Genomic DNA, 24874 nt, shown 5'->3' with positions numbered 1-24874 from the left:
AAGTAATAAATGTTATTTGCAGTTAACAATTTTCTTTTTTCTTTATTACAATATTTATGGCAAGACTAGGTATAAGAAGATTTGCCAATCCATTTGACCCATTTTGAACCACCAGTTTCTATACCAACTATAACATTTAATGGTTTAAGTTTTTATCATTTAATTTAATATTATTTCCCCAGTTTCTGTATCATCTATAACATAAAAATGTTAATTTTTTATTATTGTAATATTTTTGTAATTTAATTTGATATATTAATCAGTTATTACGAAAATAGTACAGCATTAAAAATATGTTTATGTAGATTGTAGAGTATATAAAAAAGTGAAGTGCCGTGTCCCCTAGTTGGGTTTGGGGCAGATGATGTACATCTGTGTAGAATATACAGTAAACATAAATTACAATAAATAATTATTTTGTAAGTACAAAGTGTTGTAAAAAATAATTCTTATTTAGGTTTACAAATTCTTTTAAAATGACTCAAAAATAATATGTAAAACTGTTTCTAGGTTAACCCAGCTCCAACGCCAACTAGCGCCTCTGATCTCCAACGCGAGCGTAGTGGAGGTCGCGGGTTCGATTCCGGATGCACTCAAGTTGATATCCACGTTGGCTGATGTGGCTGATGAACCAGCTTTTCTGGATATTACTAGTAAGTTTTTTCAACCGATTTCAAAAAAGGAGGAGGTTATCCGATCGTATATTTTTTTTGGCTCTGCTAAGCAATTTTGATGATTAGTCAATTTTAAAGCGGTTTAGTTTTTTGTTGAAGATAGTTATTTATTTAAAGCTTTATAACATTAATTTGTGTTATTTCAACATGTAAGACATATTATTGTATCAACCTATACTTCTAGTATGATATATAAGCGAAATAATTTAAAATAATTCTCCTTCCAGAAAATGGTATCCACGTAAAGGACTTATTTAGAAGTCCGAGCCGAATAAAACGGTATCTCTCCAGTCACTTGGACTTATCTGATAATGTCATTGATAGCGTGCTGTCTGCTAAACTTGGTCTGGGTTCTGTGAGTATTCAACTATCAGTTTAATCACTTCTTTTTTAATTTCTTGGCCCTTTCTTTCGATATTCACATCCATTTAAGCAGATGATCTTTTTCGACACTCATAATTTTCAACCAACTTAATTTTTTTTTTGCCTGTTTCCGCGGAAATTGGGTGAACCGATTTTGACGATTCTACTTATGTTTGAAAGCTGATTTATGGTAGTCTGATTTAGATTTTCCTAGACAATTTTAATGTGGTTTAGCTTGTTCTTAAAAATAATCATATTAAAAAAGCAATTCCTATCGATAAATCTTACTCTTATTTCAGATCATGAGCGGTGATTTGAATAGGTGTGACATTAATTCAATGAAACAATTAATAAAAGTAGAGAATGAAGAATATCTAGAAGAATTTGTGAAAGCATTATGTTCTCTATCTAAAAGTAAATTACAGAAAACTGTCACAGAACTGCTGCCTGAAATCAATATAGGGAAATATATGACAATGGTGAGTCACGAATTTGTTCATTTAATTCCGGCTTTGTATACGAAATTATTTTAACAGCAGAGAAATTACAGTATTTTTAATTTTATATGTATTTTTTTTTTATGTCACCGTCGGCAATGGTGCTGGTGGGTCGCCTGATGGTAAGCGCTACCACCGCCCATGAACATTTGGAGAGGCGTGAGGTCGTTTGCAGACCTTACGTCTACAAATGGATTGCCGACTTAAAATTGGAAAGGGATCAGGAAAGGATTGATTAGAGGAATGTAGGAAAGGCATGGGAAGGGTAAGGAAAGGGATATGGGCCTCCGGCTCCCCCACTCACCGAACGAAACACAGCAATATGCTATTTCACGCCGGTCTTCTGTGGGGGTGTGGTACTTCCCCGGTGCGAGCTGGCCCAATTCATGCCGAAGCGTGCTCGACTACCATAATAAATATATATAATATAATGACAAGTCGATATTCAAATGTTAGTCGTTCTTGTTAAAGTCTAGTTTATGACTTTTCACAGGCTGGCAACATGTACCGCAAATTATCAGGCGACTCACGCTTGACGGAGTTAGGCGAAATGGCCACAGCGGGGCTCAGGATGCTCTCCATCAGAAGCTTCCTACCGCCCGAACTTAGCGGCATCTTCTTTGGGGATGATGGAGACTTTAGTTATATGCCCTTGTCTATGTAAGTTTGGACTATACCCAAAATTAATACATAAAAAATATATATATATACAGTGTAATTATTTGGACTAAATTATAAACTGTTAAAATTTAAAGATCATATTTTTAATTGAGGTGCATTCTTAAAGTACACTGCTATTTATTAGTACCTTAATTCAATTTGTATTTATATCAATCAATTAAGAGGACATTTTTGCTTTTTGTTTCAGGTTGAATAAATTCATAAATCTGTTTCAACCAACATTTGGTGATACTCAATCCTTCAAATCATTAAGAGATGTTTTGGATGCATTCGTTCTTGGAGCCAAATATCTAAACAAGATACTTAATAAACAAGATGAATCTACTGTAAATAAGAGCAGTCATAATGTACAATTAGATAGAATGTCTAATGTTTTAAGTAATGCTTTAGATGTCGCTCAAGATGCAACAGACAATGATACAACTATAGATATATACAATATGTAAGTATTTAAATATAACTTCAACAATTTTAACAACTATCCAAAAATAACAAATGTAGCGATAATTAATTATAATTTTCCTTTGCTTTTCAGATTAACCCGAATAACAAACTTGATGCTAAAATTCCTCTCGAAACCGCAAAAACATGACGTCCTATTCTATTCCACCCTGTTATCAAAATTAATACAAGTAGCGGATAGAATGGTCAACATCAACATTAATATAGAACAGACGATCCACGACGTATCCCTGCGAAACCCCAAAGGGGTTAGAGTGCTTCTGGGGTTGCCGTTGAGTGTCATAGCTAAGGGGTTAGAGGGGCTTGCTGATCCTGAGAGAGCGCAAGTGTGTTTTATGCTAAATTCAATAAAAAAATGGATGACATCAAAAAATTTTCAGCGTTATTCGATCGGATATTTATTAAAACGTTACGTTACGGGCTTTCAATATTATTATGAAGAATATAGTTATTCTAGTTGTTTTATAAATTTACAAGTTCAAAAAATAAATTTTATAAGATATTTGACGCTAAACCGCTCTTATACAATTCCTTTACTTGTATACATTAAAACTAACCACTAAATATTTAATTCTAGATTATAACAACAAATCTAGACAAGCCAGGGCAAACATTCTGCGACCTAAGCCGCATCAGTCAATTCTTCCTCGTCTCCAAAAAAGAGGCATCGGAATTAAAAAGTCGGCTTTGTACCGATGTTTGGAAAGATTATGTTAAAGATATGATTACTTCTTTTGGAACTTACGAAGCTAAGGACAATGTAAGTGGATATGAAAATAATATAATATTTTTTTAGGAATAATTTATTGTTTGTTAAAATGTTGGCATCACATCTATATAACATTTCTCACATTATCATATATTAGCTGTTCGCCCCAGCTTCGCCCGTGGTACATATATAGCCTATGTCACTTAGTGAAGTTGCAGCTATCTAATAGTGAAAGAATTTTTACTGTCGGCCCAGTAGATTTTTAGTTTATCCATTACAAACAAACAAAAATGCAAATTCATCCTCTTTATAATATTAGTGTAGATGTACTAAGCTGAAGTGTTTGCTGTCTGTTTGATCAGGCGCTTATATTTGTTCGAATTAAAAAGTTTGGCTGAATGTGATATTACACAAAGTGCTAGAATAAAATACTAGCGTTTCTCTGCTTCGCCTCATAATATAAAGGAAAAAATATCATTGAATAGAAATATTTTTCAGATCAACGCAATGGCTTCCCTATTTGTGATGGAAGCACTTGGCACCGACATAACAGACCAACTGTATTCAATTGAGAAAGACTTCCAAATACTAAAGAACTTCACGCAATTAATTGTTGATATGGATAAAGTTAAAAAACCTGAACTTAACTGGGATGCGATATTTAACCCACGAGAAGACGCTAAATTCTTAAAAGTGGTTAAAGAGAAGGAAGGTCTTGGGAAGCTTATCTTGTAAGTAGTTTTAGTTTGTTTACTATTATAAAATTGTTTAATTCTCAATCAAGACAATACGCTACAAAACTGACATCATAATTATTAAGCCAAGTTTTCTTAGACTGACAAAATTTAGAGTTTGCTAAATATATCCACATAATAAATAATTTATAACAATAATACATAATAAAAATTAATTATATATAATAATAAAAAGACATATTAATCAATTAGACGCTCGTCCCGGCTCTGTCCGGATATCAAGATTCCTGTTTTATCATTTCACCGAGATAATAAGTATCCTATCATCCAAGTCAGCTCATACTCTGTCTATATCAAATTTCATCAAAATCCGTTCAGTAGCTTCAGAGTGATTGACGGACAAATATCCAAACTAACAAATTTTCATATTTATAATATCAGTGAAATCATTTTTTTTCTGCGAAATATCACAGAATGTGTTTACAAAGTTGTTAAATTAAGCCCCTTTTATATCACTACATCAATACTAACTTCTTGAACCTCAAAACCAATTCCAGATTAGCAGTCCATGGTTCCTTAGCAAAGGAAGTTGTTAAGCAGAATCCGTTATTGGAATTCAAGATAAGTCCCTTCTTAAAGGATGCCACGACTATGGTGGAAGCTGTGAATCAACAGTTAGACCTAGCCTCTAAAGACCTAGCTGAAAGGGCTAAGAAGATATACCCAGATGTACTGTGGATGCTTGCACTAACCGCTTTAGATGAAAATAAGGTTTGTCTGAAGCCCAATAAGAACCAAATTTTTATACAATCATCATAATATTTTGAAAGAAAATAAAAAAATTAACCATACAATAAATTTGTTTGTTTGTTTTTTGAATGCTTAATTAGATTATATATAATTAATTATTTTATTATATATATAATTTCAACCAATAAAAGATAATTTTAATGGGATGCATATGAATTTATAATATTTAGGCGAACCTGTGATTAAATATCGGTTTCCAGACCTACAGATCTCTATCAACAGCAAGTGAAGATATATTTTGCAATGGCTTCCAAAACGCGACAACATACCTCAATTTCCCGCCAAATGTGAAGGGAGAAGATTTAGTCCATACACTGTGTGATGTTTCCGCGGAAATCGATAATGGATTAAAAGCTAACTCTGTGCTATCGAAAGCTGTAAGTATACTTTACTATTAGTAATCGCTCATTGCCTCATTTATATTATTGTATTTATTCAACTTGATACATGAATAAATCATCAACATTACGAAACCTTTCTTAATGTTTTTAAACTTGCAATAATGATTTTCAATGTTTATGATAATTTTTCTGTGTGTTGTTTCGATTTTGATTTATAAAACATTTAAATTTAAAATGTTTTTTTTGTCAAACAGAACACGTACTTGGTGCACATCAGAGCGACAACGCTCTGACGCGTGCTAAATACACGTTTTATCTGACAAATACCACCTGACGCGCTATGATCCTATACGGCATCATAGCACGGCGTTTTGTTTCACAAAGCTATTACAAGTAATGAAAATAATACATATCAAGATAGATGTCTTTTACAACTTCCACCATCAATTATAAATAAAATATATCTGTAATTGCACAACAATTTTTACAGATATCGGCAGTAAAGAACGCAAACCACACAGCATTAGAAGAAGTGAACTGGACAAAGCTTATCATGAACTTAAAACAACTCTACATTACATTAGAACGGGACTATCCATATGTTATCGAGTTCCGGAACTATGGAATGGACGAACAGACGAAAATTCAGATTGGAGATATGTTCAAGGAGGCTAAAGAGTTCTGGTTCAGTTTCAGAAGTTTGAAGAGAGTTTTGATATTAAGGTAAAACAAAACGATTTACTATTATTTAAAACGTAATTTATTAATCGTTTTTCTGAGAGCAATTTTGATCCCAATTCATTTAAAGTATGGTATAACATTCATTGTGTTGCGAATGAAATTATAGATTCATCTTTCTTTCTTTAGACATCCTTGTCTTTCAGTTTGATCCTACTCATTTCGATTGCTTTAACACATAAGTGAAATTTTATTAAGAGTTCACAAAATAGTTTTTAATACATTTCATACAAATATTCCAGCATCAACGTCGGCCTGCGGATGATGGATCTCCTAAACAGTGACGCGTTTGGTTTGACGCAGGACATTTGGGTCAGGATTAAATACTATCTTGCTATAATCACTGGACCAATGGACGCTTTTAATGATTTCGTCACTTTTGTTCATGGTTTGTTAACTTTTTATGCTAGATCTAACCTATGTATGTATAACTGTTTGAACTCACTTCTAAACATTTATTCTACTTTTTCAGGTGTAACATCCAATAAGCTGCAACTAACAGATATACCACCGAAAACGGCTGTCGTTTTGAACACGATTTTGTCGAATTTACCGAAATTCATTACAGAATTTGTTGATATTATAGTTAGAGATAGTGTCGAGGTAAGGTCACTTACGTCACACACACACACACACAGCTTTAACTTGAAAATTTCAACATATAATGAGGAAAATTTTTAAAATAAATATCGATTTATGAATTTTTATTGTAGTTCTTCTATTCTTCCAGGTTCAACCAGTAATAGATATCATGAATGGCAACCCACCCTGGCCCTGTGGACCGAGCCTGACTCAGCTGATTCCTTTCACCGCGTCGTCTGAACAGGCCCTTATCTCTCTGGAGAAGCTCTTGTGCTTCGACAGAACTTTCCAGAACGAATGGAGGGGGTATCTGGATGAGAAGAATGTCACGCTCTTTGTAAGTTTGACATTTTTTATAGAAGAAAAAAGTAGAGTTGGCTCCTAACAATTTTTATGAAATAGCTGAATCCTTATTATCTAAACATACATACATTACGTGTTACACGTTGTTTGTCCGCGATGGACTCCTAAACTGATTAACCAACTTGGTCTAGTCATAACCTTTATTAGTGGTACCCTCGCTGTTTGTAATATAGCGCTTAATTTAAAACTCTTAGGACAATTATATGTTTCATATTTAGCATACATATCAATTTTAACTAAATTGTTCAGTATTTATCGAACTTCTATGCTTTATAACATCAAACAAATATCGACTTTATTGCATTGCAGAAAAGTGCAAAGTGGAACACAACGCAATTCGCTCCACACGTTTTCCTAAAGTTCTCGTCAGCTTTCGACAGAACTGTCAATAATTTTGACACGATTAAAGAAATCATGCGAAATGCTTTCGTGGAGGAAAACAATGGACGCCTCAGTTTGATGTCCGCCTGGAAGTATACCGTGGACACTTTGAACACTTCGGATCGAGATGTCATATTAAGGTAAAATGTGATTTATAAACAATGCTATCATAATTCGTAATGTTTCCTGAATAATCAGGTATTCATTTTATTTTCAATATTTCAGAAAATGTTTCACCAAAATTGACACAGTTCTGGACTCCATAAACACATCAAGCGTACAAGAAAACCTGCCTCTCTATACTCTATGGCTCAACTACCTCAACTGCTCCGACCAGGTGTACCTCGACCCCCAGTGCCGCGAGGTGGGCAGAGCCGCGGGCAAACACATGTTCAAGCTCTTGTCTATGGCCGTTGGAAACTTTTCGGAAGATGTCGTCACTTATTTAAGTGAAGTTAATGGTGAGGGTTTTTAAATCTCTTTCTTTTTCATTCGAATTTGAATATGTTTTTAGTTTGTATTTGGATTTTTTATCTTTGATTCTGAAAATTTAGAGATATGCTATAATTTGATCGGATATGAAATATTTATCATTGCATTAAATTAAACTATTTAACTAGTGATGTCATCGGCTTTATTAAGGTTCTCTACTTAAAACTTTACATTCAATTTCTATTTGTAATCTTTCATATATTTGCAGAGGCAAATGCAACACTATTACAACAACTCGGCTTCACTCGCAATACGGTTCTCTACATGATGTATGACAAAATGCCTGATTTGATTAGTGTTCTTATCAATTCGTACTGGGATCTTGGCTTTATGAACCAGGTATGTTTTTATTTTTAAGCAATATGTTTATTTAGTATTGTCCCAACATTATGTACATTTTTTTTAATTCAGTAAGTAGCCGTGTCTTAACGCAGACTATAATCTATCTCTGACACAAATTTCATACAGATCTAATGAGCTGTTTTTACGCGAAAGAGTAAAACACACACATTAATATATTTTTCACTTTCGTTTTTAATAATTAGTAAGATAAACTTTCAACTATGTCATAGATAATAATAAAAAAATCACACTTTTCTGTACAAATAGGTATTATATTTATATTTGATTTTGTTCTAAAGATAATTAAAGTTATGATACTCAATCAATTGTTTGTCCAGGTGCGCCGCGCAACCCAAACCAAGTTCTGGGACTGCGATGCTTTGCTGTCGGCGTTGAACCCAGGACCAGGAAGTCCAGTTACCAGAGATTTCATACAAAGGCTCCAGCCATTCGCATGTCCGTCCATTTTGTACTGGCTCTCTATGCCCAGGGGAGCGAATATCTTCTTGGATGTTATTTCTAAGCCGGTAAGGGTAAATTACTATTCTTTAAAACGGCTTTCAATTGATTGATCAATTTAACAGGATATTAAGTTAGAATATGAGTCCGATTAACATTTTATGATATAGCTTTAATAAATATAAAGTTTTATATTGTCATTTTTGGTTATATCAGTAAGGGTAGGGTGTTTAAGGTAATGTAATAGTAGAATATGTCTACGATAAATATTTTATGGTAAGTGAATAAATATTTTATAAAATGTCATTTTCTGTTTAAATTTTTTTACTCTATGTAATTTTTTTCTTTTTTTCATTTCAGCAATACTTATTATTCACACTCAATGTTTCGCACTTCCAAAGCTCTTACGACAAGGCGTATGTAACCGCAACTAAGTTGACCAATCTGTTAACAGACATATCGAAGGAAAAAGAAACGAACAAAATCGACTTCTCCTTAGATACACTTAAGACTAAACTAAGAGAGCTTGTTGACACTATGTTATCATACAAAATTAAAGACACTGAGCCTTCATACGTAGCGTTTAATGAAATGATGAAAAAACAATCAATATCAACAATATATCTGACAAGAACTGTCGCTGTTACTAATAGAATAGCTGAGTTGATAAACAGTTTCAATGTGGCAGAAGTTATCAGCAATATATCAGATGAAGACAAAAAAGCTATTGAGAGTGACCTCAGTTCGATAAAACTGATATTTAAAAGACGTACAGCGGAAGTTGTCGGAATACATTTCGATGTGATTACTGATGTTTTATGGACGAACAGAAAAGATTACAAAATCACCAACGCACTGGAAGTTATGTGTGATAATTTAAAAATGAATGACACTAGTAAAGTAATTTTGGGTGATAGTGTCCGAATCAGAGCTATTATTTGTTCTAAGCAATACAAAATTATCTACAATGCGGTGCAACATGTTATGGACGATGATGCTAAAAATGCAAGAAACAGCTTGCTAAATATGATGAAAGTTTTACAAAACGATAGCACTGAAGATGTATCAAATGTCTCTGGTTTTATCAATGATAAGTTAGTAAGAATTTATATATTGCGATGGTTTTTATTGATTTACACATTCCTTTGAGTAATAATACCAAATATCATATTTCAGTTCCCCAATAGTGTCTGCGTTACAAAGGTCCATAACCTACGCATCAGAACTCTCCCTACCCATCTACCTCAAGTTCCTCGACAGCAGCATCCAGCACCAAAGCGTAGTGGTCGATTTCCTTTCGGGGAGAGACTGGTGGGGGGGATTGAGGAGGTTGTACACTGGACCGTATTCAACCAACTTTTTTGATTCCGTTGAACAAACTTTTGATATCGCTGATAATGTTTTGACCAATTTGGATAAGATACATGTAAGTATATAATAATGTACTTGAAAGAATTGCTTTTAAAAATTAAATTTTAATTTTTTATAATTATAAACAGTGTATATTTGATTAAAAATATATAAACATTGATATATAAATAAACATCGTCGATCATGACAGCGTGATTCGGTCAATTGAAGCATAGAGTTTTGAGTTTACAAATGTATACGTGTCATTATAACAGCGAATTATATTCATTCCCTCCTAGATAGTAAAACTCCTCCGCGACACCAACGTGAACGACACGGAGTCGTTTTGTCTTCCCAACGTCACGATATCGGACTACATCCCGGATAGCACTGGGAAACTGGCCAAACTACAAGCGCAGCTTTGTGACGGAAAGTCGATCAAGGAAATACCGCCTTTGGTGTTTGCTTCACAGGTTAGAAACAAGTGACATATCACATTGGTCCAACTCAAACATTAATCTTTTTTAAAAGCTTCCTGAATACTGTTCATTTGATGACCTTTTATATAACATTTCCTTTAAGATCTGTGGATTTGAATCTCATTAAAGAAAGGAAAAATTAAATCAACATCGAAAATCTACTCTTCAACCAATCTGTAGAAAAGAAAGAAAAAAATGAGCATCCTGTTGACATTTTTTTTGTGTTAAAGTGTTCTTTAATGAAAATTTTTAATCTTCAATCCTTTTTTCCAGGGCTACGACGATTCATTACAGTTATCAGCATCTATAGACTATCCAGAAATAAACTCTGATATTTCACAACTAGAAGCAAAACTGTCTTCTATAACAGATGGGCCGCAATCTCCTCAACTACCTCCTTGGGTAACCGATGAGAATCTGTCACATTTCAGAAGTTTGATGCTCGACTTACTGTCTAAAGAAAGTTTGACTAAGATCGCGTTCGGGGTTATGAGTAACATTGCGGACGCAGGCACTTTGTATTTAAATACCACGTAAGTTCCATTTCATTGATTATTTAATATTTATTTATTTTATAATGTATTTTTTATACAAAAACCGAATTTATATGTATAACGCAATCATTTTGGTCCATGCTGCACGTTTTATACACACTTGGCTTAAACACAATTAACCAAACAATAGCACACCAGCACCCACACTGTACTAGCCTGTAGCGTGACCACTGATAATATTATTTCACTTTTCTTTGCCATTGATGTATAATATTGCCTCTATAATTTGCAAAGATTTTATTTATTTCATCATATCACAAAGAAACAATAGTACAGAATCAAACAGATCCTGACCTTCAAACTAATGGTGATCTATCAATGGAACTTTTGTGTTTACGTCCTAAGTAAAAATTTTAAACAAATATATTTTATTTTGCACACTTTTGTTCTAGAACAACAAAATTAATTAATTCAATGTAGACTATAAAGAACTCAATTTTAATCACTAGTTGCTCCATGTGCTCCCAACCCACGAGCTGGCTGAAGCAACTCACCTTGCAGCTGTTCAAACGGCAGGAGTACGACTCGCTGCTGTGCCACCTCCACACACTCAGTCTGGAGGAGGTCTACTTGGCGCTCAGGAACGACTTCCACTGGGACATGGCTATAAGTGAGGTGAGACTAATTCCTCTTTCTACAACTGTTTTTTTTATGTTACTCGCTTAAAAAGATGTGGAACGAATTAACTTTTACAATATGAGAATTATGAGAACTCTCTAGCTACGCCTCGTGGTTTCAAACGCTCATGAATCTGCGGATGAAAGCAAGTATTCTTCTAGTTTATGTGTTATTCTGTTACATAATATTTCATCCTGACCGATTATCAACATCCGTTCCATTATTTTTAGATGAAAGAATAACAGACATTCATAATTCCATACATTCTTGTAAACTTTCACGTTTGTTAGAATATATGGAAAGCAAACGAAAACAAACGTACAGAATATACAAGAATATATTATACAAACAAGAAATATAAAAATGTAACTGAAATATTCGGCAATATATAAACTTATTTCAGCTGATATCGACACGCAACTACACGAAATACGAATTAAACAAAGCGTTGAACGAGCTGCTGGAACAGATCAAACTGAACCTTCTGGAAGACATCACGGCCAACAGCAGCAAGCTGGCCGAGTGTCTCGCCAGGAACGCAACTAGGAATCCGCTAGGAAACGCCACATTGTAAGTAAAAAGACTGTTGGAGGTGTTCAAACAAGCCTATGTGACTTGATAAAAAATAAAAAACGATTTTAAAACTTTCAACTGTTTTTGTTATTAATATATTTATAAAGATTTAAGATATCTGAGTAGAATAGAGCAACAACAGATTCAAATTAAAGGATAAAAAAGATTATTAGATTTCTTTCTCACAACAAAAACGCTAATTTTTCATTATTTCTGAATAATAGTAATTCAATTAAATATGCTTAAATTTTCAGAGTATCAACAGTATTGTCTCGCGTAATAAAACTCCTCAGAGCAGACCTACCTCACCTCCAAGAAGTAGACGGAATCACAGAAGTGCCTTACCTTCAAGAGCTTCACAATGACGTAGCACATAATCTAGATGTTGACAGACCTCTGACTGAATATCTGAAGAGTGACAATACATTGATTAAAGACCTAGGTAATTCTATAGATGACAGTGACCTGATTGAAGATCTTAAGGACGCTGATATTAATTTACGTAAAGTAAGTAATGTATGAAAACATTGAAGATTTTCAAATCTAAATATAAACAATATTTATTACAGCATATCCAATTGTAATTCTGTGGAGTCAAATAAATGTTTCTTTCTTTCTTTCTTTAAAACCATATTACCTTGCTATTATATTACTGACCTGTGATGAATAATTAATTATGTTTAAGAATAGATCCTGAAAAATAAATCAAATTATAGTTGAAAACTAATGGTGAAAATTGATCTCTTTTTCAGGTCAGAGACTTGCGTTCACTGAACGAGCCGATTAAGCTTAAGAAATACAATTGGACGCAAGTGTGCGTCTCATACAATTGCAGTGAAATGATCCAGATTATAGACAATAATTTGAATGTGACTTTAGTGGATGAAATGGTGAGTTTATTGAAATCTCACACTAATAAAATAAAGCTGAAGTTTGTTTGTTGAAAGCGCTTATCTTAAGAACTAGTAGGCCAATTTCAAAAGATCTCTGATCTTCTACTAATAATTATGTAATGATAAAAACAGAGTATACACTCGCCTATCAAGTGAATTTTAGTAGAGTTGGAAGAGGGTATGGCAGCTACATAAGCTCATTGTATCCTAAACGATGACAAGAACAGAGTTTGAACAGTAAACATAGATATGCTTGATATTTTTCACGGTTTTATGAAAATATGAGGGTTTAGAAATTGCCGGCTCAATGATTCAGGATTATATAAGCTGAGAAAGAAATCGAAGTAAAAATAATAAAATTTAAAGAAATCTACATTTTAAAATTACAGTTGCCTGAAATCCAAAGTGAAGCTTTCTGGAACTTCAATTTCATGGCCAAAATACTGCATCCACAAGAGATCATATTAGAACACGTGGCCAGGGTTTTGGGTCTCCTTAGTAAAATGGATATCAAAGGAGTGTTGGAGGGAAAACTGACATCTTCAATTGATGTTGTAATGCAAGTTTTAATGGATGATACACTCAATGGACTTGTTTATAGGTAAGTTCTTAGTTTCATACTTTTTGTATTATTATATATCCATACAAAATAGGAAAAACACTGTTTTTCACAATCAATTTTTTTTTAAAAGCTAATATTAAAAAAATTGTTGTTTTTTATTAACAACTTAAATTATGTTTGTGTTTGTCTCCTTTAGACTCAATTTAATTAATTTTCTTACGAATACTTCGTAAGAGCAAGTGAGACTGTTTAGTTGGATCTATCATTAAAGCGTGTTTTTAAGTTTTTTTTAACTATGTATGTTATTTTTTTACTTCTACTTTTTGTTTTATTTAATTTTTTGGATTGAAATTATGATTGAAACAAATTTTTTCTAGTATCGATGGTATTCTCACAGAAAGTCACCCACTTCTTCAAGATACAGATCTAGATTTTGACGTGAAGTCTATTACTAAGGGGCTACAGGTGTTGCATCAAATGAAAGACTATGTTGTTAAAAATGACGTCAGCAGTGAGTATTTTGATAGAAATTAGCATTTTTTGTTAATCGTTTAATACATACTTGCTAAAAAATTGTGAAAGTAAATAAAGATAAATAAACATGCCTGGTTAGATTAAGCTTAGTAATGAAATATTACTCTTTTCAACTCTATACCTTCATTACATGTGTTATATATATGATAAAACTTAGGGGGCGTCCATAAATTACGTGAGGTGTTTAAGGAGGTTTTTATATATATTTTTAATATTTTTTTTTTCAAAAAATCCTGAAAAATGTCTCACGTAATTTATGGACGCCCCCTTATAGCTATCTATTTTCCAGTAACTCTATCCGACATATTCAAGAATCCAGATAGAATAGAAACTTCCTTGAAGAGCATCGGCGTGAACGAGTCGAGCTTTTGGTCAATAGCTCCAAAATTGTATACGGGAAAATTGCATTTGAGACCCGTAAGTTATTTTAGTATTTCACTATTGTTCGGAATAGACAACATAAAATTATAAATATTTTGAGGGTAGCGAGTGACGCGATGTATTCATACGGGCGGAGGGAGCGCGGGAGTCGTTGTCGGGGCGTAGTCGTGAAGTTGGACAGACGTCGTCTGTCGCCTCTCGTGTGGTCACGCGCGGATCGCGTGCTCATTTACTTTATGTTCAAAAGCACTTCACGGGAAGTTTCGGTTGCTTTTTGTTTTATATTATCTAATAAGCATAACGCCGCGCTTGTGTATCGCGAGATTCGGTGCGTTATAAATCTAATAATGGCGACGAAGTGTGCGACAGGCAGGCGCCTGTGCGCGCCACTCTGGTGACGTACTTGGTTAATTTCATACTTTTTTACATTGTTTTGTGACATCTTGTTACATTTAGTATCCCTTCATATATAGTTATTCTCCAAAGGGTGCCCTAATGTTTTTTATACTGTTTCGATCGACCGACATACCACAAGCATGTGCTGTGCCACGTGTTAGAAGGTATGTATCTAGGGTTTAACCTTAACGCTAACGCTAAATTATTGTTATTTTGGAAAGTTGGTTTGAATAGTATACTTTCCGTTATAAAGTTCACATTTGCTCAACTCTAGTTAACCAGTGATGTTTAAAGCAGGAGTAATATCAGTGTGAAAAAGAGACAGAAATATATATTTCTGCTCTAGGGGTTTTAGTAGGTCATCTAGATTTTTTAATGTGTCTCGTTGGACACAAATAAACAAATATTATTAAATACTGTATAAGGTTTTCTTCCAAATTGGTTGTATGAACAGTGATATTGTCCATAGTCATAGTAGAAAATTAGCAGAAATGTGGTTTCCATACGTAAAAATTAGCATATTTATAAGATCTAACTGTAACTATAAAAATGCTTTGTCTTGATGGTCTATCCATAATATAATGTGCCTTTTAATTTCCAGCTGCTCTCCCCAAAGCCCGAATACCACATAAAAGATTTTATTTGCAACGCTGAAGCTCTATCTAAAGTACTGTCATCAGAAGATCTTGACGTAGCTCCTACGGATGAGATTTATTCAGCAACTGTTGAGCAATTCTGCGATATGGAGGACACTCTGGCGAAACAGATTGTACCGGTTCTGGTTGAAAATGTTAACTTTACATATGTTTTGGAACAGGTATGATTTAATGGCTTGTTTTAACTATTATCAACGGATTTTTTAACCTTTTCTAGGGTCTAACAAAATTATTCTTGTTACCCAATATAAATTGAAACCGAAATTGTATAATTTTTTTCTAAAATCAAGTTTTTCAAAGTCATCACTATCCACAGATCAAATCGTTCCTCCTGACGAAACTCTACTCAGCATCAAACCTCACGCTGGAGGAGGGCAACAATGTATTCAACAAGTTTGCCGACATGGCGGCGCTGTTGCCGACAGTGCAAGCGAGGGTCGGCAGCTTGACCGACACGCTCGCTAAGGAGCCTCTGTTCCAACGACTGAAGAGCGGGTTCTCCATTGGTAGTCTACTGTCTTGTGAGTATTTGAATTTCATCCTGAGTGTTATTTTTATAATGTTCAATTGGATATTAAGTCCTAGATTTATCATACATACTATTCATTCTAAAGATATATAATACTACATTCTAAAACTGATATTCTTTCACAAATTAAATCATATCTTGCAGAATAATATGGTTAATCCAAACCCAACGATCTTTAATTAAATACTTAGTTATTTTTACCCCATCATCATCGGCCCATACCTTTTCCCACTGTTGGGACGCAGGCGACCTGTGAGGGTTTTTACCTATTCTATGCAAAGCTTTCATCAGTATCCTTATATGCACACCACGAAATCTCTTCTAAAAAGATTTTTTGATAATTTTACGATAATTTAATAATAAAAATACCTATCCAGCTTCAGAGATGCTATCGGACGTGGGCAATATGATGTGCGGCAAACCCTTCTACGCCGGCGTGAGCCGCTTCTACAAGAGCATCGTCAGCTCTGTGACCCTCTCGTCCAAGCCTGATGAGGAGCAGCTGAAGGTTCTGCCCAGTGAGTATTAGTTTCCTGTACTCTAAATTTCGTTTATTAATAAATGAAAAATGCCTCGTTTTCCTCACCTCACCTAGGTAAAAAGTGTAATAGTTGAAGTTTATATCTTTATTGTTATGTACTATGTACAAGAAATGAAAGTAATATAATACTATGGGTCGTTTGTCATGGCTACATCCGTGTAGAGGTTTTTTAAATCCGTATCTGGATGTAAAAAACACAGCCCATATTACTCATTTAATTAGTATTTATCTAAAGTTAAAAGAGTATTCAATGTCGATCAAGCAGTTTAAAAAAAATCTTTTCTCTTTGATAATCTTAATATAGAATTGGTAATAAAAACTGTTCACAATTCCACCTTTTCCAGCGGACTTCTGCCGCTCCGTATACACGGAGGTGGTGAACATGGAGGGCGGCAAGATCGTGTGGAGCTTCGTGAAGCCGCTGCTGATGGGCAAGATCCTGTACACGCCACCCAACCCCGCTGTCATCCGTATTGTCCAACAGGTCACCTTGACGTTCATACAATGATTAAGATTCATAAAACCCGAAACTAACATAAAAAAAACTAATATAATACGACTCGAATGGCCGTTTTATAATTAATTTATAGTATAGTTTATTTTATAGATATAGTCAAAATGTTCATGATTTTTTATTTCTTATATTTGCTGTCAGAGTTGTTGAAAATTCCTAATATAATATTCCGTACTTGTAACCTTTAAAATTGAAGGCATAGGCAATTAACAATATTCTGGCCAAACGATTACCTACTTATTCGGTTCCAGATTTCCTTAATAAGTTTAGTATATATATGATATAAATGATATATCAATGTAGAAATGAGCTATTTAGGGATGTTATGAGCAAGCGGTAAAACTGACCTTAAATAATTCCACATCAGGCAAACACAACATTCGCGCCAACAGCTCAACTATTCAACCTGGTACACTCATTCGCTCACGCCTTCTCGTCCGTCGACAAGATGTCCGCTCACAAGGATGGGCTGAAAGCCCTCCAGGAACTGCTCTCCGCTGATGACTATAAGGACATCAGGGTCTCGCTGATTGGGGATGTGTCAGTACCCGGTATGGATGTGGATGAACTGCTCGGTGGGATTGGGGATACTGAGGTATGTTATCAAACTAATTGCAACCGGAAAATTAATCTTATTCATATCAAGTGTTCTAATATAACTGTCAACCGACTTCAAAAAGGGACTTCAGAAGCAGGATCTTCAATTCGACTGATTTTTTTTTTCGTAGGTGTCCTCAGATCTTTGGGATATCATTCATATGACATCATAACATTTGGGACAATAATGCAGCATAGAATAATTGAGTTCTAATTTTTGAAGCGTAAAACTAATTTTTATTACTATTTGAAATGTCTGTTTGAAATAAAGGTATTACTTATTATCTCCGTCAGTTACAATAAAGATGTCTCGTATTACAGAGTCTAGGTCGTCTATTACAAAAAGCGTCTAACTTCCTGCAATGCATAAACCTGGATCGCTTCAAGCCGATGCCCAACGAACATGAGCTGACACTGGAAGCTGCTAGACTAAATAGAATCAATGAATTTACAGCTGGTAAGAACAAACTATTTGTTATTTAGGAAATGCCGCTAATAATGGGAACAAAATTAAGATATAATCCCCTTCGCATCTGTACCTTGATACTTTTAATAACGTTTACATATTAACTAAGTTTTTTTGTGAAATCTTTCTATTGTTTTATGTCTTCGGAACTTTTATATGCAGTTTAAACGACAACTTTATCTTCAATTTTTAGTTTTATAGCATTGAAATGCTATAAAATGGGTGGCCGAGAGGCTAGGCGTTGCTACGGTTAGGCAAGATACGCAGGGTCGAATCCTGCCTCGTGATCAAATTTTTTCTATTCTTTCAAAATTTCTCATTTTCAAAATTTCTCAAATTTATCTTCTATTAAAAATACAATCTTTTTGAGATTGATTAAGGAACCTTGCCGCCACTCATAAGTGTGTTTTTTTTTTTCATTATAGGCCTTGTCTTCTTGAATATGAGTGATCAGCAGACAACCATTCCAGCTAACATTGACTATAAGATCCGGATGGATATAGAGAATTCACCAACTACAAAACGAACTAAAAACTAGTGAGTTCTGTTTTATTTCAACTTTTGAATGCAATTTGCTAAATTAATGAAATGATTTCTATACATTTCAGCTGTATTTACACGCTTTTTATTAGCTTCACCTGTATGTTTGTTTGTTTGTATGTTTGTTTGTTTGTATGTTTGTTTGTTTGTAACTGACTTCTTTGGGCGCGATTTTGACCCACTTTAAACGGCCAGATTTCGTTCAAACTTTGTAGATTTATTGAGGACCGATGACAATACACTAATTTGATAAAATTATTCCAGTTTTCAATTTGCAAAATATGATTTTTGTTAAAGCGTGTTTTATAGTTTTTTTAAACTATTATATTTTATTTAATGAGTAGGTTATTTAAAAATTTACTTTTTGTGTTAAAAAGATGGTCAGTCCTTTTCTTTCTTTTTACGCAAATCAATGAACTCAGGGTCCATAGCCTAATCGATCGAGAGCCTCTAAATATCTGGCTCAATACTAAAGTTTGGTAATTCGTTATTGAATCGTCCTTGGACGGATTCTTCCATCGTAACACCTTTTACAAGTTACTTTATACCTTTTGATATATCTTCAGCCTGTGGACCCCGGGGCCGGAAGGCAGTTTCCTGGAGAACATGCGCTACTTCCGCGGCTTCGTGCAGGTGCAGGACATCGTGGAGAAGGCGCTGGTGCGGCTCGCGGCCGCGCGCCCCGCTGGCGGAGACTGGGCACTCTACACCCAGCAGAACCCCTACCCTTGCTACACCAAGGATCTGTGAGTCTGCACTTGTCTTGACTTGTTGTTGACTGACTGACTGACTGACTGACTGATTTATTAATTCTACACCCAGGATACAATAGGGAATGGCAGTTTTTACAATGAAATTATTTTTGACCAGGCGGGCGAAGCTGTTGGCAACAGCTAGTTTGAACCTCAAGTTTCTACTATTAAATATTATGCCGTCATCCTCCCTATCTATCGAATATTAATTTTTAGAATTGTAATTGTAAATAATTACAAGTACATAAGTATAGTATGATGGATTAATCATCATTGTTTCTTTTCAGATTCCAAACCTCTCTGTACGAGTCGCAGGCGCTATTGGTTGCGTTCTACTTCTCTTTGCTTTTCACCGTGTCTTCCGCCGTTCGGTTTATTCTGTCTGACAAGGAGTCCGGACATACTATGGTGTGTGAAAAAATCACTATATCGATGAAATTTATGATTAATGTCGATTAGGTACGTAAGAGGTTCAAAAAACCCATGATAGGGTTCATGAATCAGCAATTCGAGTTGCAGTCTGTGTGTGTGTGTGTAATAGATTCGGAACTTGAGCTTAGAACAGTATAATTATTTTTAAGATGCTAATGATATATTATGTATAATTATTTTATTCTAAATTTCAGGGATTATGATGTGTTCGTTCTGGCGTAACAGTGTTACATAGAGTGCTGTGGCGTTTTATAAGGTGTGCTGAGTGTTGTAGCGTGTTGTGACGTCTTGTGTTGTGTATTGGGTGTATTACAGTGTTCTGTAGTGAGTTGTGAGGTATGTCGAGTGTTGTATTGTGTTTTGGGTTGTGTCGTATAGGGTGTTTAATCGCGTGTTGTGAGTTGTGTTGGTTATTGTGACCATATATAATCCCCAATGTCTTAACTATTTCTCTTTTTATGTAATAAATAGTGAAGAAATTTTTTGATGATAATGGTAATGACGATGACGATAATTACGAAGATAAGGGAAATAATAATGAGTATACTGATGAAAAATTGGTTTTAGTTGCTGCAAGTGATGGGCGTGAACCTGAGCTACCACACGCTCTCCTGGTTCATAGCGTCTCTAATCGAGATGACGCTCACCATGGCGCTGGTCTCCGCGGTGCTGTACGGCGGCAGCATCCTGCCCAGAACGCCACCTTCGCTGACCTTCACACTGCTGTTTATATTTGGCATCTCTGTACTTAGCTTCTGGTCAGTTATCGTATTGGTGGGCGTTATGTCTGCATAAGTTTATAGCTGCTTATAATAAATTTATGTAGATCAAATCGTGGACGCCATACATGGCTTAAAATCCTTTACGTCTTTCTAAACAATGATGTGGATTATTTAGAAGTATCATTGACAGATTATATATGCATTTACATTATGCCTATAACTGTTTATACTATTAGTGGTTTAATTTTCATATTAATTTACAGTTTAAATTACTGCTACTTACTTAAGTAGCCACTTGGATTAGCTATCTTTTAGGGCAGTGTCGTTCGTGAGTAAAGAGGCCGATTTCAGAGCGACAATAGCGCCACAATTCATGCATTTGTCTGCTAGAATTTTTCTATTCAGAATTGCCACTAATAAAATAAACTAATACTTTCAAACTATTTACATTATTATAATTCGGATCTTTAGAAATTTGAAACATTGAAATCCAGCTCAAGACCAATTATCGTTATTTCAGTTACATGATGAGTAAGTTGTTTACATCTGCGAGTATGGGCGCAGTGGTGGCGGCTCTTGGCTACCTCACAACGTTTATGCCGTTCGTACTTATCCTGTCCTTGGAAGCTGTCATGACGAGTAGCCTCAAGCTCTTTGTGGTAAGTTTCTTTCGAGAACTCTACTTGTTTAATTCCGTATTCGTATTCTTTAGCGAATAGTTTAAACGTACATATATTATATACATGCATAAATAATAATGAACGGGTCGCCCGAGTGAAGGCGGGGCGGGCCGCTAGTGGCGTTATTTTTTTAGATGTACACGGTGTCATATACTTAAACAACAATATTTGCACTTCAATCACGCTTCACGTCATATTTCACGTTGAGTTCAATTCCCAAATTTTTAAAGTTTAACTAAAAATTATTTTTGGCTAAATACCAGATAAAATGAACATTATAATAATAAACTAATAAAGTCGCTTATAAACTCTCAAATAACAGACATATCGTTCCACTCATTCAGTGAAGCAGCATCAAACATTGCATTGACTGAGCTCTCTCTTCCACTCTGTAGAATCTCTCAATGTCCTCCGGCCTCTGCTACGCGTTCCTCCTCATTACTCGTCTAGAAGCAGCAGGCAGTGGGGCTCGCTGGGCCCAAGTGTGGGACGCACCAGACGGCGCTGGAGACATCAGCATCGGGCTGGCTGCGGCTATGATGGTCGTGGATGCGGTTATTTATTTCGCTGTGGGATACGTGCTTGAGATGGTGTGGGGTGAGTGCTTGTGGAACTTTCAGGGTCTCGCAGCTTCATATGTAAAAGTTCAGCTTTATATGCATAAAATTAAATTTAAATAGGAGACAATTTTAGCAAATGTTGAAATATTGGTGATTCTGTGAACATATTGATCTCACTTGATGAAATTTATAGAGGTTTTACACTAGCGTTTTTATTACGTGATGTTTTTGTGGAAAATTTCTTAAGAATTCCGTTGCAATACTGGGTGGAATTTATTATGCAAATAATTTATGCCAAACGAATTACATAAATTTTCTTCTCCAAAAATTGGTATTAAACTGGAAAGAAGTGATGATTTTGATGACCACAAGACCTGTAGTGCCTGTCGCCATACAAAGACAACGGATTCTATAGCCATTTAGTATCTGTTCAGGTTTGAAGCCCGTACAAAACAACATATCCCACGTGGCGTCGACTGACGAGAAGGCTGGCGTCAGCATCATTAACGTGTCGAAGGTGTATTCGCGGGGAAACAAACCCGCGCTCTCCGGCGTCAGTATGGAGTTGAGACCTGGACAGATCACTACGCTGCTGGGACACAACGGGGCCGGGAAAACTACGCTTATGTGAGATTTTTATATTTTTGTTTTAGTATTTTGTGATTGTTCGTAGGAGCATTCGTTTAGTCGCATAAAAGTTCTATCCTACAAATATTATAAATGCGAAAGTTTGTAAGGATGTGTGTGTGTGTGTGTGTTTTCATGTAAAAACTACTGAACTGATTGCAATGAAATTTGGTACATAGGTGGACAACTGGAATATAGGCAACTTTTTATCCCGATATTCCTACAGGATACAGACTTACGCGGGTGAAACCGCGGAGCGCAGCTAGTTTTATATACTGCTAAAAATTTGTAAAAGTGAGAGTGTCTGTCACGATTTGACACCGAAGTGACGTGTCCTATAACCGCATATGCGCATGCGCAGCAACATCCTGCTGGGCACCGTGCGCGCGAGCGGCGGCGCGGTGTGCGTGCGCGGCGGCGCGCGGCGCGCGGGCGCGTGCCCGCAGCGCGACGTGCTGCACGCCGCGCTCACCGCGCGCGAGCACCTGCGCCTCTACGCGGGCCTGCTGCGGGGCCAGGGGGGGGACGCGGGACAGGGGGAGGACGACATCGACAGGTCAGACAGGGGGGATTTTAACTCTTTGGGATAGACTATACGATACTATACCGAAAATATTGTGTACTGTTTTTGTTTATTAATCTTTCTTTTTGCTTGTTTGTATGAAATTGACTCTTTTTGATATGATTTTAATTTAAACATTGTGCGTATTGTCTTATAAAGGATCAGGGATAATACAGTAATAAGATGGGTTTCTTTTATCGTTATGTTTAGGTACGCCAGAATTAAATAAATTCTTTACGTAGATTTCTTTACTTGCTATATAGGACAATTCAGTTGGTAAATCTAAGGTAAATCAATAAAGTGATTTCGTATTTTTGATTGATTGTCGATTGCTGATTGATCCAACTTGAAATATGGTCGTTACACATATATATAGTTCGCAAGTCGCATATCGATATACGGTCGTGCCGTTAGTACAAGTGTGTGTGTCGCGTGGGTGCAGGGTGCTGGGCGCGCTGTCGCTGGGCGCGGGCGGCGAGCGCGCGGCGCGGCTGTCGGGCGGCACGCGGCGGCGCCTGTGCGTCGCGCTCGCCTTCCTCGGCGCGCCGCCGCTCGTCACCCTCGACGAGCCCACCTCCGGCGTCGACCCGCGCGCCAGGAGGTAACTCCGCGGGTGCAGCCGGCTCCCATACCTACATGGGATGACTCCTACTTGTAGTGTGTTTAGCGCCCGTGCGGCCGTGGCGCAGCTCGGTCGACTGGATGCGGGGAGAGTGAGACGGGTGCCTAAGAGCGGATACGGAAAGATACACACACTACTTATATTGAATATTAATAGGACAGGTCGGATAGATAATACTAATACTACTATTAGTATTACCTGTCAAACCTATCCCAGTATTATAAACGCGAAAGCTTGTAGGTATGGATGGTGGGATGAATGGTAGTTTGCTTGATGGTAAGTGATCACCACCGCCCATGAACATTCGCAGAGGTTAGTGCCTCTGCGAATTCACTGCCTGTTTTTAAAAGGTACCCCTTTGGTAAGAAAAGAATTGATGACTGTAAAGAAGAAATGAACTGGGAAGTTTAAGAAAAACACTTGTACGCGAAAACAGCTTTTCTGTATGAAATTTGGTACAGAGATTATAGACTGGATCTGCACAAAGACTCCTTCTTTCTATCAGATTCGAATACCTAAACTATGGGAATTATTTCTTCAAACAATTTTCATTTCTCTACTATCAATAAGATATATCTTTCATGCACAGAGAAATCTGGTCGATGATATTGAAACTCCGAGAGAACAGGACTATCCTGCTAACAACTCACCATCTGGACGAAGCTGAGCTGCTGAGTGACCAGATTGTCATCATGCACAAGGTAGCATATCATCTTGCAAGGGTTCTTTATTTCTGCAAAAATTAATAGATAAATAAGGAAATAATAAAACTCAAAGGTCCTTAAAATAGAAACTTTGGTTCTATTGCACGATAGTGTTTTTATTTTTTCTTTGCTTCACTTTCATATGTATGTGTGTTGTGTGTTCATACTCGGGAGGACAAGTCGATGTGGTTTACCTAGACTTCAAAAAAGCTTTCGATACCGTCAACAATGATGTGTTACTGAGAAAATTGGCCACGATTGGAAGCACTCCAAAATTGTTGCAATTTTGGGCGTCGTATCTGACAGACAGGAGACAGTACGTTGATGTGGCTTTGAATCAGAGCCATATTATACAAAATCAGTGGTAAGTCAAGGCAGCAACCTCGGGCCTCTGGAGTTTATCATAATGATAAACGACCTACCAGGGGTCCTCAGATATAG

At 35.9% G+C, this 24874-nt stretch overlaps 1 protein-coding gene across 1 annotated transcript in view; it reads left to right on the top strand.

Annotated features, from left to right (window-relative positions):
• The window catches only part of LOC119837297, a 67090-nt gene that overhangs the window by 30594 nt on the left and 11622 nt on the right, over positions 1-24874 (top strand). Inside the window, exons 5-49 of the mRNA XM_038362814.1 lie at positions 511-653; positions 902-1029; positions 1337-1516; positions 2028-2194; positions 2403-2657; positions 2751-3003; positions 3255-3437; positions 3885-4117; positions 4639-4852; positions 5092-5268; positions 5723-5955; positions 6213-6358; positions 6443-6573; positions 6701-6889; positions 7225-7436; positions 7522-7757; positions 7997-8127; positions 8469-8657; positions 8950-9683; positions 9766-10015; positions 10239-10412; positions 10692-10951; positions 11422-11587; positions 11994-12160; positions 12418-12670; positions 12916-13053; positions 13446-13657; positions 13996-14129; positions 14442-14569; positions 15531-15746; positions 15902-16106; positions 16492-16632; positions 17000-17139; positions 17537-17764; positions 18088-18223; positions 18658-18769; positions 19339-19518; positions 19812-19932; positions 20524-20714; positions 21199-21337; positions 21754-21955; positions 22353-22545; positions 22907-23101; positions 23550-23708; positions 24319-24430. Coding sequence (XP_038218742.1) covers positions 511-653; positions 902-1029; positions 1337-1516; positions 2028-2194; positions 2403-2657; positions 2751-3003; positions 3255-3437; positions 3885-4117; positions 4639-4852; positions 5092-5268; positions 5723-5955; positions 6213-6358; positions 6443-6573; positions 6701-6889; positions 7225-7436; positions 7522-7757; positions 7997-8127; positions 8469-8657; positions 8950-9683; positions 9766-10015; positions 10239-10412; positions 10692-10951; positions 11422-11587; positions 11994-12160; positions 12418-12670; positions 12916-13053; positions 13446-13657; positions 13996-14129; positions 14442-14569; positions 15531-15746; positions 15902-16106; positions 16492-16632; positions 17000-17139; positions 17537-17764; positions 18088-18223; positions 18658-18769; positions 19339-19518; positions 19812-19932; positions 20524-20714; positions 21199-21337; positions 21754-21955; positions 22353-22545; positions 22907-23101; positions 23550-23708; positions 24319-24430 — 8686 coding nt within the window. The remainder of the gene's footprint in view (positions 1-510; positions 654-901; positions 1030-1336; positions 1517-2027; positions 2195-2402; positions 2658-2750; positions 3004-3254; positions 3438-3884; positions 4118-4638; positions 4853-5091; positions 5269-5722; positions 5956-6212; positions 6359-6442; positions 6574-6700; positions 6890-7224; positions 7437-7521; positions 7758-7996; positions 8128-8468; positions 8658-8949; positions 9684-9765; positions 10016-10238; positions 10413-10691; positions 10952-11421; positions 11588-11993; positions 12161-12417; positions 12671-12915; positions 13054-13445; positions 13658-13995; positions 14130-14441; positions 14570-15530; positions 15747-15901; positions 16107-16491; positions 16633-16999; positions 17140-17536; positions 17765-18087; positions 18224-18657; positions 18770-19338; positions 19519-19811; positions 19933-20523; positions 20715-21198; positions 21338-21753; positions 21956-22352; positions 22546-22906; positions 23102-23549; positions 23709-24318; positions 24431-24874) is intronic.

This window comes from Zerene cesonia, chromosome 27 (assembly GCF_012273895.1).
Source record: "Zerene cesonia ecotype Mississippi chromosome 27, Zerene_cesonia_1.1, whole genome shotgun sequence".
In the NCBI taxonomy this organism is placed as follows: domain Eukaryota; kingdom Metazoa; phylum Arthropoda; class Insecta; order Lepidoptera; family Pieridae; genus Zerene; species Zerene cesonia.
Note: the sequence above shows the minus strand (reverse complement) of the source record. Positions and strands in the feature narration are given on the sequence as shown.